The 14,551-nt window shown below is 39.9% G+C and overlaps 1 protein-coding gene across 1 annotated transcript; it reads right to left on the bottom strand.

Moving 5' to 3' along the window:
• Positions 1-6,744: 6,744 nt before the first annotated feature.
• On the bottom strand, positions 6,745-13,787 carry LOC118424600 (golgin subfamily A member 6-like protein 22). Its single transcript, XM_035833238.1, has 6 exons — positions 13,687-13,787; positions 12,368-12,472; positions 9,614-9,793; positions 9,356-9,454; positions 8,740-8,815; positions 6,745-8,117 (listed from the first exon to the last, which is right to left on the bottom strand). The coding sequence occupies exons 1-5, from the start codon at positions 13,732-13,734 to the stop codon at positions 8,771-8,773; spliced, it is 477 nt and encodes a 158-aa protein (XP_035689131.1). The 5' UTR covers positions 13,735-13,787; the 3' UTR covers positions 6,745-8,117; positions 8,740-8,770.
• Positions 13,788-14,551: the final 764 nt, after the last annotated feature.

Here is a 14,551-nt window from a genome sequence, read left to right as displayed (position 1 = left end):
TCTATTACATAGTCAGCCCACTCCCATGATCTAACTATTACTTTTTGCCCCACTGGGCTAAGTACAGGTCACACGGTAAGAATCACATATATGTAACAATGGAAACAATCATACACATCTATATATGCAGATGTGCGTCTAATCTATTCTAGGACATTCGACTTCCTCTCGCTTCTTGGTAATTGCATAAATGTAGCTAGCTGTATGGTTCGTTAGAGTTGGTTTATCAAAAGCTGTCAGGAATATAAATTTCTCTTTACTGTTCAAGTGTCTAAAGTGGGGATATTTACTTAACACATAGTCAAATAAAATGTTCCTATCGCTATCATACAAAGGACAATCCATAAATGTACTTCATCTTCTACTTTCCCTAAACTACAAAATTGGCATATTCTTTGCTCTAGAGGAGTGTGGTTATGTCTTCCTGATTCGATTAGTAATTTGTGGCAACTGATTCTTAGTTTTGTGATGGTAGACCTGTGGCGTACATTGGCAATCTTCAGATATTCTTCTTCTTTATAATATTGTTTTAATAGTCTGTATGTTCGTAGTTTGTTTTTTGCAGTCGCAACTCTTTTATCGTTGTGGATTTCAGATAGAAAGGTCTGGAAATAAATCTTTTAAACGTTGATAGATCGATGAAATAATTTGAGGTGTACTTGAGATTGTTGACTGGGCGTTTTGCCAGACGAAAGCATAGCCACATTTCTCTAGAGTGTTGCGTACATCAGACATATGTAATTCATAATAAGGAGGTCATGAATACATACACATTACACCAATGCGAAAATTTCTTGAATATCCCATGAAGAAAGGCTGCACTAGGTCATGGAAAATTCATATTTGTACACATGGATGTGATCATGAGCATTTAGTTGATGTGCTAGGCAGATTAGATGTGCGTTCAAAAATTCGTATTGTCCCAGAACTATCGTAGACTGGAATTTGTTATCAACAATCACAGTAGGGGCATCCTCTTTTGATAGTTTTAAAGAACACTTGCAGGTAGATGTGCAAAAGGTAGGTGTGACAGGTCCTCTGGTGCAATATAACTAGCTGCTGCCGCGCCGCGTGCCTGCGAAGCTGGTGTGTGTTACGCCGAAGGGCAGTTATACCGGCTATTTAGCTAGTATAGATACAGATATAGGTTATTTCCAAAGTTACTACTGATTTTGCTTGGCGATAGAATAAGGTCCTCTTGTTTGTAATGTGTAGATTCATTGATTTTACGAGGAGTGTAGTTTTCTTTTTTCCTGTAGATGCGGACGAGCTAAATTGTACAAATTTACGATTTTCCGTAAACCTCAACTAGAATATCGCTCATTAAGACACATGTCTGGAGTCCAGTCATGTTAGCTACAGTCCTCTTAATCCAGTTAGGGCGCGGTCAAATAGGTCGTGCGATCGCCGTACGATTTTGATGCCACTGAGGTTTTCAAGCAGGCTGTGACAAAACCAACCACAGAGAAGGATACAAAACAGCCTTTTGAGTACCAAGAGAATTGAGCAAGACACGTACATGGCTGTCATCTAAAATACCCAAAGTTAGCGATCATGTGACGATCGCATGACCTATGTGACCGCGCCCTTACGATCGCTACTCCACCAAAATAACTAGGAGGCCCAGACCAACACAACTCCTTCCTTACATCAAAAGATATCTGCCACCAAAATATCAGGACCATACCACATCATGGGCAAAAGATACAAAAAAACGGAGGTTTTGCTGTAATAGCAAGATCACACACCAGTGGGGCCCAAAATAGACCTTGAACTTCGTCTTCCCATCTGCCAAACCCCTCCCCACAAACCAAATCATTACAATCCATTCAGAGCTTCTGACGTTATGCTCAAACACACACGCGCACACACCACATCGACACCGACGTATCAAAATGATTACCTCGTTTTTCATGAATGTGGCGAGGCTGCACTCCAGGCTAGGGCACATCGGAGGCAGCAAATGGAACAAGATAGATGCCAACTGCACTGCCTCTTATATTAAACGTATCTAGGTGTTCATGTGATTGACTGACAACTTTTCCTCAACAACAGCAGGAGGATAGCTGATTGGCTGACGGCTGGCTAGAGCAAATGCAGCAAGACGAACATGACTATGCCAAGGCCGTTCGTTGATGTATGCAATCGGCAGGCCCGGCATGAGAGGATAGGTAATCGTCAGTGCACCTGTATAAACCTGTTAGCGCAGGCGACATTATCAGATCCTTACACATGGGAACCAATCAGCACAATACAGGCCCTGTCTTTCATCAGTGCAGTTAACAGAACGGTGTATCCTCTGCCAAGTTAATTCCTCAAAGTTACATTCATCAAGCAAACACCAAGGGCCCAATTTTTCTTTCTTGTAAATAGCATGTCATCCATCAGTCGGTGAAATGGTTTAGGCTGTACTTCAAATTCAGTTACCTAAAAGTTGTATGATAGCCACCGCTGAAGACTCCCACCAGCTTTTTCTTTTTAAGGTAAGGCCAGACCAATTTGATTTGTTGCTTCTCGGATTTTTAAAGAAAAATATTGGAGTGGTCGGTCGAAAAAAAATAAAACTCTGCAAAAAGACTGGGGTGAGCATATGAGGCTTATATAACACAAAAAAACAAGGTCAGTAGTCAAGTTTTCAGCTTTTCATGGCATGATTTTCCAATTGATCTCTTCCTTTGATTTGACACCACTGTTCTGATTCTGAATAAAGGGAATTGTTTTCATACTGAAATTCTGTGTGCTACATTTACTTATTTTCAGTTACTACTATTACCACAATGTTAACCTAAATTATTTTTCTTGTGACTAAATTTCTTTCCAAATTGAAAAGCAACAAATTAAATGAAGAAAACTTTAACTTAAAATACAGTTTTCTTATTAGAGGCCGACAGCAATATGGAAGTCTAAAGCTAATGATGGCGATCATAACCCCCTAATTGTCCTTTATTGTGTCCATTCCGCCATGTACGTATACCAGACATATCATATACTTTCAAACATGAGATACAAAAACCAGAATTGCTGCTGCACTTCTACAGAAAGCCACTAAGAGGCGGATTATCGAACTTTTGCTTTGTCCTTACCAAGCATCGTTCCACAAAGATCCATCCACAACTTCTCGACGCTATCCATTAACGCAAAAGCATAGACGGCACCGAAAATATAACCATCTTGCCAAAGGAAATAGGCTGAAGTATTTATATCCAGACAGTGGGGATTTAAGACCTTGAGAAAGGGTCAGAAGTTGCTGATTTGTTTCAGCAGAAACGTGCCAGTCACTAGTGTTACCAAGGGCCTTGGGTTCATCTTGGACAAGTAACTATCATGGTCAGACCATGTTAAGTCCCTGGTATCGAAGGCCTTAGGTGCAGGTTACACTACCTTTGTCTCCTGACCAAACAGGGCATGAATGTTGACGATATTGGTAATGATAATAATACCAATAGCCTTTATTGTACATTCATGTCCTGTCAGGCTAAGTACAGGCATACAGATACAAAGGTGGTACCTGGTGGTAATATAGTACACATTATGACATTGTCATTGAGATGGTTCCTAAGACGAATATAAAACAGCTTGTTCCACCATCCACTGACCATATCACATACCTTCAAAGTTACAATAATATATTTTATATCATACCTGTGACGTGCAAACGTTCGATACGGGTGTTCCGGACCGTGTGATAACTTTTCGTATCACACAGGTTCGAAAGTTGTATCACATAGGCTTCCTTCGAGTAAATCGAACTATTTCGAACGGGCCGAATACGGCACAGTTGAAAATTCGAATACCGGATTCGGACGTTAGAATTGCTGTTGTTACAATCTTTTGTTCGAGGACACAACAATTTCTCAACTCAAGTTCTGGCGCATTTCGCATCGAAATATGTCTTTTCTCAGGTGGGTATGACATAAATAAAATACAACACGGTGTATTCCGCATCACCTTCGGTCCCAGACCTCCCGCGGGTCGGATCACCCTCCGGCCTTCGGGCGATCCTTCTAGCGGTCGGGCTGGTACCTCGGGTGATACGGAATACACCGTGTTGTATTCTATGTGTATGTATGTATGCTATTGTGTTTTAACAGATATGAGGAGCGATACGCAGTGATGAAGATGATGAAAAAATGTATCGGAAATAGTTCTTTCTTCAATGGGCGTCAGAAACTGTTACCCAAATTGCGATGAGAAGACCAACTCATTCTCGAGAAAAAGCATTGTGTCCAAGTAGATACGAGGATCTGTTGTACTAAATATTACAAAAATCACATAAAACAATGAACATGAGCCGGTGCCTTATATTTTCCTATATTCCTTCATTATTTCATACAGATATTCTATCATCGATTCATAGTTAGGATATGAAAAGCAGTTCTCCAAATAGAGCTTTTGCACATCAATAGGATGTAAACCTGGTTTCCAACGAGATCTCTTTAGTGTCACTGACGCAGGTAGTGGATTCTACCTGAAACGTCAGACCGTTTCCAGTTGCTTGAGTAATTGCTATGTGGCAGATATTCTACTAATTCTACATCTCTTCCTACAAGCAGAGATCTCAGTCTCCTTGACCTAAAACACGTTCATAAAAAGTCCCCTCACGTCGTAACTCACAAGAAAAGAACACGCGACAACTTGTTGGATGTTGAAAGGCCGCGGTGTAAAACTCTCTAGCCTACCCAGGGTCGCTAGTGGGGCAGCGCATTTCACTCTTGAAAGCACTGGAAATACTATCAACTTTGGGAAAGACAAGTAGCTAATACTTACTGTCTGGTGGCGCAGTGCAGGGACAAGGATTCCAAGATTTCATACCTCTTAAAGTATTTAAGTCTCTGGTATATCTTGTTATTGATTATGCAGGAAAGGTTTTTGCTTAACTTTACATGTACCGATTGATCATTTCTTTTTACTCTACGGTGAATGGGAAACAGCATTTTTAATCATTGTGCAGTGGTTTCTGCAATGTAATTCAGTTGGAATACTGCGATTTCCAACAACCTGCTCTTCTGCACTTCATACGCATATGCGTCGCACGTCAGTGTGACCAGAACGGAAAACTGGCACAAGCTCATAATGCGTATGCAATCTGGGACGTTACAGTAAGATAACCCGCTTTACACAGAAAGTCTCAATAATAGACAGAACGTTTTCGAGACTTACACTGAGATGACTTTGTTTTTTAAAAAAAACTTAACAAAATTGTAAAAGGCCGAATATCTCTCAATATGTTTAGTCATGTACTAGTATGTAGAATAGACTCTCTCCACGAAAAGGTCTTCATATATTTTGTTCCCCTTTGCCATTTGATTTGGTCGTGACTAGCTCATCTTCACTTTTCTAAAGGTACAATACTTAACATTTACAATTATTTCCACAGGGTACTTCACCTTTCCAATCATTTTCCACAAGCAGTTTCACCTTTCCAATTATAATTCACTTTGCATTTTCTGATACCCCAGAATGCCATACACGTTTCACGCGGTAACACGTTTATTCAAATTGAAGCCGTGAGTAAATATCTTACCATGTTAGGGAATCTTATAACGGCTTTCATACGAGATCTTTCACACGCCAACATTTCTCTTGTCTTACGCCAACGCTCTTGCTTACCGCCAACACTTTCCACAATTAAACATACAAAGGTGACAGCTAATCATGTGAAAGAAGAGATAATATCTTTCACTGAGCGTGGTTTGATGTAAGATTTTCATCTCAAAAACGATACTCAATCAATCATTCGCAGGCATCATAGTCTGATGCATAGCGGCTACAGACATGGAAAGTTCACGCCAGGTTGATCAGTTCTGAGCGTACTCCCTCCAGTTGGTTTTGGAGACCCCCAGCTCTTTTAGTTTGTTGAAAATCTGGTTTTCCCATCGCCCTCTTGGGCGTTTCCAAGCAGGGTTTACGAAATACACGGATACTGTGGTTTATGGAATATTTGTTTTGTATTCTTTTACTTAAGCACAGTGAAGACCTAGATAACGGAAACGCCATTCAATAAAAGCTAGATGGAAATTACTAACTCTCCAAGTAAACAGAGGCTCATGACATGTTTTAGTTGTTTTTATCGGGCTTTCTATCTTGTGCTGTTTTCTTTATGTCCCCCCTGAAGACATGAAGAAAACAGCACAAAATAGGAAGTCTACTTTGTGCAGTTTTCTTTATAAAGAAAACACAATATGAAAAGCCCAATAAAACGCCTAAAACCATGCCTCAAAACAGCCGGAGCTGATGAACCTCTGCTTGGATTGTAGAAATTACTTACCTATCCTGGTGAGAACAGTCATGCGGGTCCCCAAATACCCCATTCATATATGAAGACTGCCCTGCCACTTGCTACATTATGTAATCAAACAACACAGGAAGTCTGCTACGTCTCCAGAAACATGGCCTCCTCCGCAGACCCCTAAAATGGGGCCAGCAAAACTCCGTCCCCCAGCATTTCAGAACTTTCCCATGTTGAAAGTCGCGAATCAGTGCTCCACAAAAGAAATAAATGTCAGAGCTCATAGAAATCAGTGGAGAAGGCTACAGTAACCATGGTTACAGCCATCAGGTCCAGCTGCAGGTCATTGACCTCATATGTTAGGGATGAAAGAAGAGGAAGACATGGTGCAAAAACAACATAAAAAACCTCAAACATGACACTCATTGGATTTTGAGCAGTAAGGCTTACCTGACTCTCCATCTATATATAACAGAAGCAGAAATATAGCTATGAACCAAGTGACAACAAATGTATATTGTGCTTTAGTATATTTCATATCATATCTTTTTATTCTTCAACAAGTAAATAGGAAAGGTATGTACATTTTATACATTTGTTTCACTTGTGTATACACCACAGAACCAATGGCAACTTTAGTTTGCTACTTATTATCACTTTAAGTGCATACTTGTCATCTCTTTTGAAGTATAGTCCTGGTTTAAGTAATTCAAGTTAACATGGTTTTTCAATCAAATAGTGATACATTTTTTGACACTGCCAACTATTTGTTGCTAACCTTCAGCCATCTTTAACACCATGTATGACATTTTGATTTGTAGCTTGTAGCAAAGTTTTCGTGTTCTTGACACGAAACATGTTCAGTCTTGGCCTAAATCCCAGTATTACAGGACTTACTGATGACAGCTCAACCTATCCATTGAGCTTTGATGATGGAGTGACACTTCCAAAGGTGCTGTCCAGGGCCTTTCACATGCCATGGTGCTACAAGGAGAAAGCGATACCAGATGGGGACATTCAAACAGACCACCCAGTGTTTAGTTTCCCAAAATTGTGGGTTGGGTCTCCAAAAGTTACCATAATATATCCTCTGTAAAAATCTGTATTGATATTTTTGAGGAACATGAGCACTAACTGTGCCCTTTGGCCATTCCTCGATAACCATTGGTGAATGAATAATAATTATTTTTTGTAGTTTTGTAACCATATGCCTGTACTCCGTTCAAAAGGCAATAATGAACAATACAGATTATACCAAGGATGCTATATTCCTATCCTTCTTATACAACGTCCTTGATTACACCAGACTCCTTGAGTAGCTGAAAAATAGTAATAAGGATATCAGGGATGCCAACATGGAACCCGACATTCGGCTTATTCCTCCAACATGCTATTCTGTTTTGCCCATTTTTACCATATTCTCAAGCATTTCAGCGATACAAAGGACTCTAGTAGAGACTAGCAATAACATTCTATACAGTCCATTATTTTCAGAAGTATGCTGGTCTATCATTTGAGTAGCGTGCATAATCCCTTGGTTAACGACCTTACCTCTGGACCATAAGGTTGGGAGTTCGAATCATAGCTGTTAGCACTCAACCAACATGTACGCTACTAGAATTGGCCAGAGTCCACTGTTTATTGTACTTGTCAAAAATTAAAGAGCTATAGGGAATTTCCCCAGCACAATGAACCTGTGAAAACTGTTCATAGCTTCTGTTTTCTCTGTCATGTCCAGTGGAATGGAAAAATAGCTCCTCAGTGAGCTGCACTGGCAGAGATAATTTTTTACCTATTTTCAGCTCATACTTCTGAAGTAACACTTCTTCCCATGTATATGAAACAACATTGTTGACTAGTTGTGATGAACAGCATAATTTCCCTGTATCTGTAAGAGAAATTGTGTGATGCAGATGGTGAAGAATGAGGGAAATTACATCTACACATTAACCCAATTAAACTGTCCTAGTTTGAGTGCTGACATATTTTTCCTTTACATATTCTTTCTAAGCCTCATGCATAGTTTCTATCCAAACAACTTGAGATGTAAGAAAAATGAGATATTCTATTGAGTGAAATAAACAACAATGTTGAATTGAGCAATGAAACTTAATTGCCTTTAGAGTACAAATTTAAACATTTTCCACACATTTAAATCTCTGAACTTTGTCTATCTAACCAACTGTTCAAAATTTAATGTATCTATGTCCTAATTAAACAAGCATTAATATGTCACTAATATTTCTATATACTCACTGGTTGATACTATGTATATATTTGTACCTACTACTACTAGTACGCTGATTTTAGAAGTATTTCTATTTTAAAGATTTGCTTGTCTTGCATATTGATTTAGAGCGTATACTTAAACGTAATATCACAATGCCAATTCGGTTGCCGGGCTGCGACTGTAATGGTACAAATTTTTAAATAAATAAACCATTACTACATAATTCTTATTCTAACTTTAGTCTGATGATCAAATTTTAGAAGTACTGAGCTGCACCTACCTGCTACATCAGCTATAGACTGTCTACAGACTCAGGTTGGTGGCCGATCATCACAACTTGTACCTGTTTTAGATACCTAAATTTTACAAAAAAACGACATATGAACTTAAACTCAAAACAAGCAGAAAGATCATTTATGAGTTAATCATAGGATACTTAGTTTTTGTAGAGGGGGTTCACTTTAGGGATATTGAAGACATTCACACTTTTACAACACATTCCTTTAGAAAAAATGTACATCTGAAGTTTGTCGATGAGACAGCATTTATCAGTAAAATCTACCAACTTTATTACACATCACAACACAGGAAAATGGAGCTGGTCACACCTCTAAACCACAATGATGTGAAGTTAGAACTATCATATCAAACACATTTTCTCTAAGAGATCGTAGGAAAGGGCAAAATGTACTGTCATATTCATCGTAGACCGTCATACAATTTTTATCTTGTAGAATTTCCAAACAGGCTGTGACAGAATTGACCATTGACAAAGATTTAAGTCAATATTTTCCACAACAAGACAGATGAAATTTGTATGACTCATGCGCATTTATCCTAACTCCAAAGAACATCCGAAGTTTGTGGTTGTATGACTAATGTGCAACATATCTGACCTGTAAAGGTTCACCTCCTACTGCACCTTCTTCCTCTTCTTCTTTTCTTCTGTCATTCTCTTCTTGTTGTAGTTTTTCCTGTTCCTCTGTTGTTCCCTCCTATTGTGCAACAAAAGATCAGGAAATGAGCATGTGTAGTGGTATTAAACTAACCAGCAACCACATGATTAATGAAGTCATAATGAAAAAGGAGGATGTCATCCATATCATCAAATCAACCTGGCCTTGTGCGAAACAAAGAAGATTCCACTGGTGTACCTGAGGGCCTGGTGTAGTCTGTAGTTGCTGCAGCATCTGACAGGCCTCCATGAGTTGGGACTGGAAGAACAGAGACATCTCCTCCTGCATCTTCCTCACCTCCTCAGCCTCCCTCACCAGGGAGGAGTACTCCTTCTTCACCTCACCTAACCTCTGCACCAAGACTTCTTGAGGAACATCCTGCAAAAGGGTTAGGAATCAAACTAAAGAAGGGATACTCAATGAAAAATTGTTTAACGTTACTAGATTAAACTTGATTTAAGATCGGCAATGAGCAGACTTAAAATTAGCACACACACCCTTGAAATTGAGAAAGAGCGGTAAAAAAAACCACAAAAATTTCCCAAAAGCTTAATTATAGATTGTAGCTCTCAGCAGTCCATATTATTGCTTGAATAGTCACTTGTTTCCACTTGTCACCATTGTTATCTATACCAAAGTCTTTTTTTCTTCTGTACATTTACTATACATTCAATGTAAAAGAAAAGAAAAATAATAAATATGTTCCATGTTGCAATTAGCCCTCAGGCAAGAACTTGCAAATAAAACTGTCTATTAAACTTTAAAGTGAGGAATGTTTCAAAGGAAATGGAATTTTGCATACTACAAGGCATTAATAGTAGTCTCCAAGCTAGGGGTGCATACTGGTACACTGTACCTGTAAGATAGGTTATGAAATTAAGTAAGCAAAGTTTTACAAAGATTGGAATTTTACATACTGTAAGGCAAGGAGATGGTAAGACAGTCAAATTTAAGATTTCTGTTAAAGATATCATTATTCTCCAAGCTAGGATTACAGTCTGTCCCTTTACCTGTAAGATTGTTTAGGTACAGTATTTAGGTGCAGGTCCAAACCTGAACTTCCAGTACCAGGACCTGAACAAACATAAACACAGGCAGAACCATTTTTTTGGCCCTAGAAGCGACCAAAGGGCTGTAGGTTTTGTAACGCTTACAATGGGAAGGACAGCTACTCTTTTTATCAAATGTGGGTTCTTTTATCTAACATGCTCAATGTGTGGCTCTCCTCAAACACAGCATCTCTATTTAATGTCCTACATTTGAGAGATGGCTCTAACCAAAGCTTGGTTCTCATTTCTATCTGAGTGAAGTGAGGAAAGCTGTCAATGGATTTCAGCCCAGGACGTCTGGGTTATGCACACAATATCATCATGGCTTCAGGTTGCTCTTTTTGCAGCATTTAGTGCAACTTTCTATTTCTGATACTCACCAGGTCAAAGGTGCAACACTACAGTCAAGATATACAAACATGTAAATCAAGCCAGTTAAACACTACTATGAGTAGCCTGACCAAAATCGTGCTTCTAGCGGCCGGCCCTACAGTTGGCGGCCTTAACCTTTGGGAGGGGGTTCTTAACCCCAGCCAGCGAGAGATTGTATAACACATGCACAGGCTTAATCAAATACCAGCTTGAAGATAATTCAGGGACACATATCTCTTCAAGATTGAGACCACCAACAATCAAGTTACTGACCAACAATTAAGTTATGACTCCTGAAAATAATGCTTCAAAAATCAAAGGAAGGCAAATGGACTCCTGGCTGCCTGCATAACAAGATTTAAAAAATAAAGAATATGGAATCACCATAGCCTGACTAAAATCGTGCCGCTACAATTGCCGCTGCCCTAGGGAGGTGGTCACTACCCCAAGCCAGCGAGAGATTGTTGTGAACACAGGCTAGGAATAAACAATGCCAAAGGGGCAATCTGGCAACTTTGCGCTGTTAATCCACTCACACAAGTCTTCAAAGGGAATCAATTGATTGTTACCATCAAAGTCTTTTACATCCTGTAAAATCTATTGAACGTAAAAGCTATTTACGGTACTTTAAGCATGTCTGTTACAGCTTAAGATGGTGTATAGGATGAAGCTTTTAGCCAGGCATGCTTCTAAGTGTCTTTGGACGGCCATGTTCTAGAAATAATAAGAATGTTCTAGAAGTAAATAAGAATGTTTTAGAAATAATAAGAATTGGACACACTAGACATCTTTACACTGGGGAGCAGATCCTCTGACAAGCATAAAATTCTGATTGACTGGGGAGTACGGATGCTACTAGGTCACTTGTGATCACAGTTGAAGATTGTGACAGTAATTTTGCCCCCCAAGATACCATAGAATGCACCATTTTAACTTAAGATTCTCTACAACTCTGCACCATGGAAAGTGGATGCCCCTGGACCACCCTACATCACTTGCCACGACTCACCTACTATGCGGATATAATTAGTTCGCTCCAGCGTTTATCATACACTATATACAGTCGCTTCTAGCTCTGACATTCATTATAGACTATATACTGCCGCTTCTCTGCTGTTCTGTCTGGGATCCTTGACCACGTTAACATCTGGAATTGTCCAAATTTTGGACGAAGGCACGAAGGTTACGTATGAGCGAAGTAAGGAAAGGGCTCGAGCGATCGTTCAAACAGGTATTCCAACATCCGAAACATGACAGTCTGAAATTTCAATAAATCAAATCAAATCAACGCCCTACCCCTCAAAGTCCATCCCCTTGCAGGAGGGCCTGTATACATGTTGTCATTGAACAAGGGTCCATTCCTTAATTTGCTCCATAACTGACGTAACCACCAAAAGGTTTGAATGTGCAGGTCTCCTGACGGGTAGCAGAAGTGAACGTAGGAGCAAACTACTATCCGGATGGTACCCAGGCAAATGTGTACCAGTTAAAATGAGTTATGCAAACATATCACACACATTCTCAGCCATACATTTTCCAGGCCTGCTGCCTGATCCTGTTCTTCAGACTTCTCCAGAGCAAAGTCTGCCTCCAGTCGACTGGTAACACGTTCAATGTCGTCCTCTGTCTTCTTGAACTGAAAACGAAATGCAAAATAACCGGTGAAAATTCCTAACCCTGGCCGAATGAATGGTCCTGATCTTTTTGCATACATTCTGTTTCTGTACAATATTTCAGGTTGATAGTTGCTGTTCCTCTATTGATGGGTGCAAGAATATTTTAAGAATTCAGAGGGGCGAGTAAGAACAGAAAGAAACAAACATGCCGACACCCGGGATCGAACCCGGGGCGATAGATTACAAATCAAATGTGCAAACCACAACACCAAAAGCTCATGAGCTGTTGGCATGGTCAGTTTGGCATCGCTTAAAACCCACTGTTACACTACCCTTTTCTTTTCAAGATTCGTCCTCGAATCTCCGAGATCGATATCCCTGTGTGGCACATCCTAACCTGTTACTCACAGTGTGGCAGTGGCACATCCGCTAGCCTGTTAGTGTTACTCACTGTGTGGCACATTTCTAGCCTGTTACTTACAGGGCCGGTGTGGGAACCAATGTAAGAAATCAGAGGGGCGAGTAAGAACAGAAAGAAACAAACATGCCAACACCGGGGATAGAATCCGGGTCGGCAGATTACAAATCCAACGTGCAAACCACAACACCAAAAGCTCTAGAGCCGTTGGCGTGGTCAGTTTGGCAGCGCTTAAACCCCACTGTTACGCTATTCAGCAGAGTTCTTCTGCTATAGGCTGGTTTATAGATTCTCATGTGCATGTACATAGTTAAGGTAAAGGCTAGGGGTGGGGTACAGGTATGGTGGTCTGGTACAAAACCTTTTTCTTCTTGTTGGACCGGTCCAGAAAAACCAGACCAAAGGAGCGTTGGAGACAATGTCAAACCATCTCTATCTCTTCAAACCTACAGTCACTATAAGATTTATCCAGAAAGCATAACACTCGTTTCTGCTACTTTCTTTCATCGCAAATATTCCTTGCGGTGGCCTGTATAAATTTCGCGATATTCATATTTTACGTCATTATTAATCGTTAACACGGCTGGAATTACAAACGATGTACGGTACATTTTGTACTATTTTACTTGCAATGTTACTCTTTTCAAGCTACTTCATAATGCCCCCCTCCCCACATCACTGTGTAACACTGTAAATTTATAACGTTTTCTCACGAAATCATCACTTGATTATCATGGTACTAATAGAGATAAAGACTATGGATTTATACATGTAATTATATCTTTGCTGTCGCCTTAAAAACCGTTATATGCCCACCATTTCTTCTAACTTGCTAACAGTCTCATCTGGATCCAAACCCGCCATTTTGTTTGAAAAGAATAACAAGCGTACGATTCAGAAGAGACCGATTCGCACCAGATTCGCACCATGAGCGCATGTCATGTGCAAAAGCCAAGCAGATGTTAGAGTGGGAAATTGAAATCTTTAGAGTATTACCGTACTATTAGAGGTGTTGTGAGTCGGGAAACAAAGTATTTCTCGTCATCATTTAGGCTGTCAAAAGTACGTACGTCAGGTCATTGATCTAACGTCACTTACGTCAGATAAAGTTTTCCCCGAAATGCGAAAGCAGGATGCACGAATGATTTCATTAAATTTGAACGAATTTTACTTAAAAAACGCACGAATAACTATGCAAAACCGATTGCTTCCCCAAGAAATGACGACAGTCTGAGTCTGTTACAATAAGCAGTTTCGATCATTCACGATATGAACTCAAATCATGATCCGTAAGATAGGCTGTCAGACATCTTAACAGAAAGAAACTTTGACGATTTTCACGGCTTCGGGAGCAAACTACCAATCCGCTTTGTGATCTTCCTTCCATGTCTTACCTCGTCGGTCTTTCCATGTTTTACCTCATCTGCAGACAGATCTACCAGCAGCATAAGGAGTTTAGCAGTGGCAAAGTAGACTAAAGGAGTGTTCTGAGCCACTGGGGCTGGGTCAATTAAACTACCGTAGTAAGTTATGCCACTGGTGAGCACTGGTAGATCTGCCTGGAGATTAGTGTTGGTGAGACATGTGTGATATCAAGACATGTCTTTTTATCATGCTATATATTACTTGTATTGGGTCATTCCGTCACAACTCCATGATTCATATGGAATCTGCTGTGAAA

This window comes from Branchiostoma floridae, chromosome 10 (assembly GCF_000003815.2).
Source record: "Branchiostoma floridae strain S238N-H82 chromosome 10, Bfl_VNyyK, whole genome shotgun sequence".
NCBI lineage: Eukaryota > Metazoa > Chordata > Leptocardii > Amphioxiformes > Branchiostomatidae > Branchiostoma > Branchiostoma floridae.
Note: the sequence above shows the minus strand (reverse complement) of the source record. Positions and strands in the feature narration are given on the sequence as shown.

Excerpts from the sequence above, each read along its gene's own strand:
- LOC118424600 (XM_035833238.1), bottom strand. The coding sequence starts at position 13,734 with ATGGCGGGTTTGGATCCAGATGAGACTGTTAGCAAGTTAGAAGAAATG. Across the intron at positions 9,455-9,613 it reads AGACTACACCAGGCCCTCAG|GAGGGAACAACAGAGGAACA; the intron begins GTACACCAGTGG and ends GTTGCACAATAG. Across the intron at positions 8,816-9,355 it reads TAGGAGGTGAACCTTTACAG|GTATCTAAAACAGGTACAAG; the intron begins GTCAGATATGTT and ends TGTAAAATTTAG.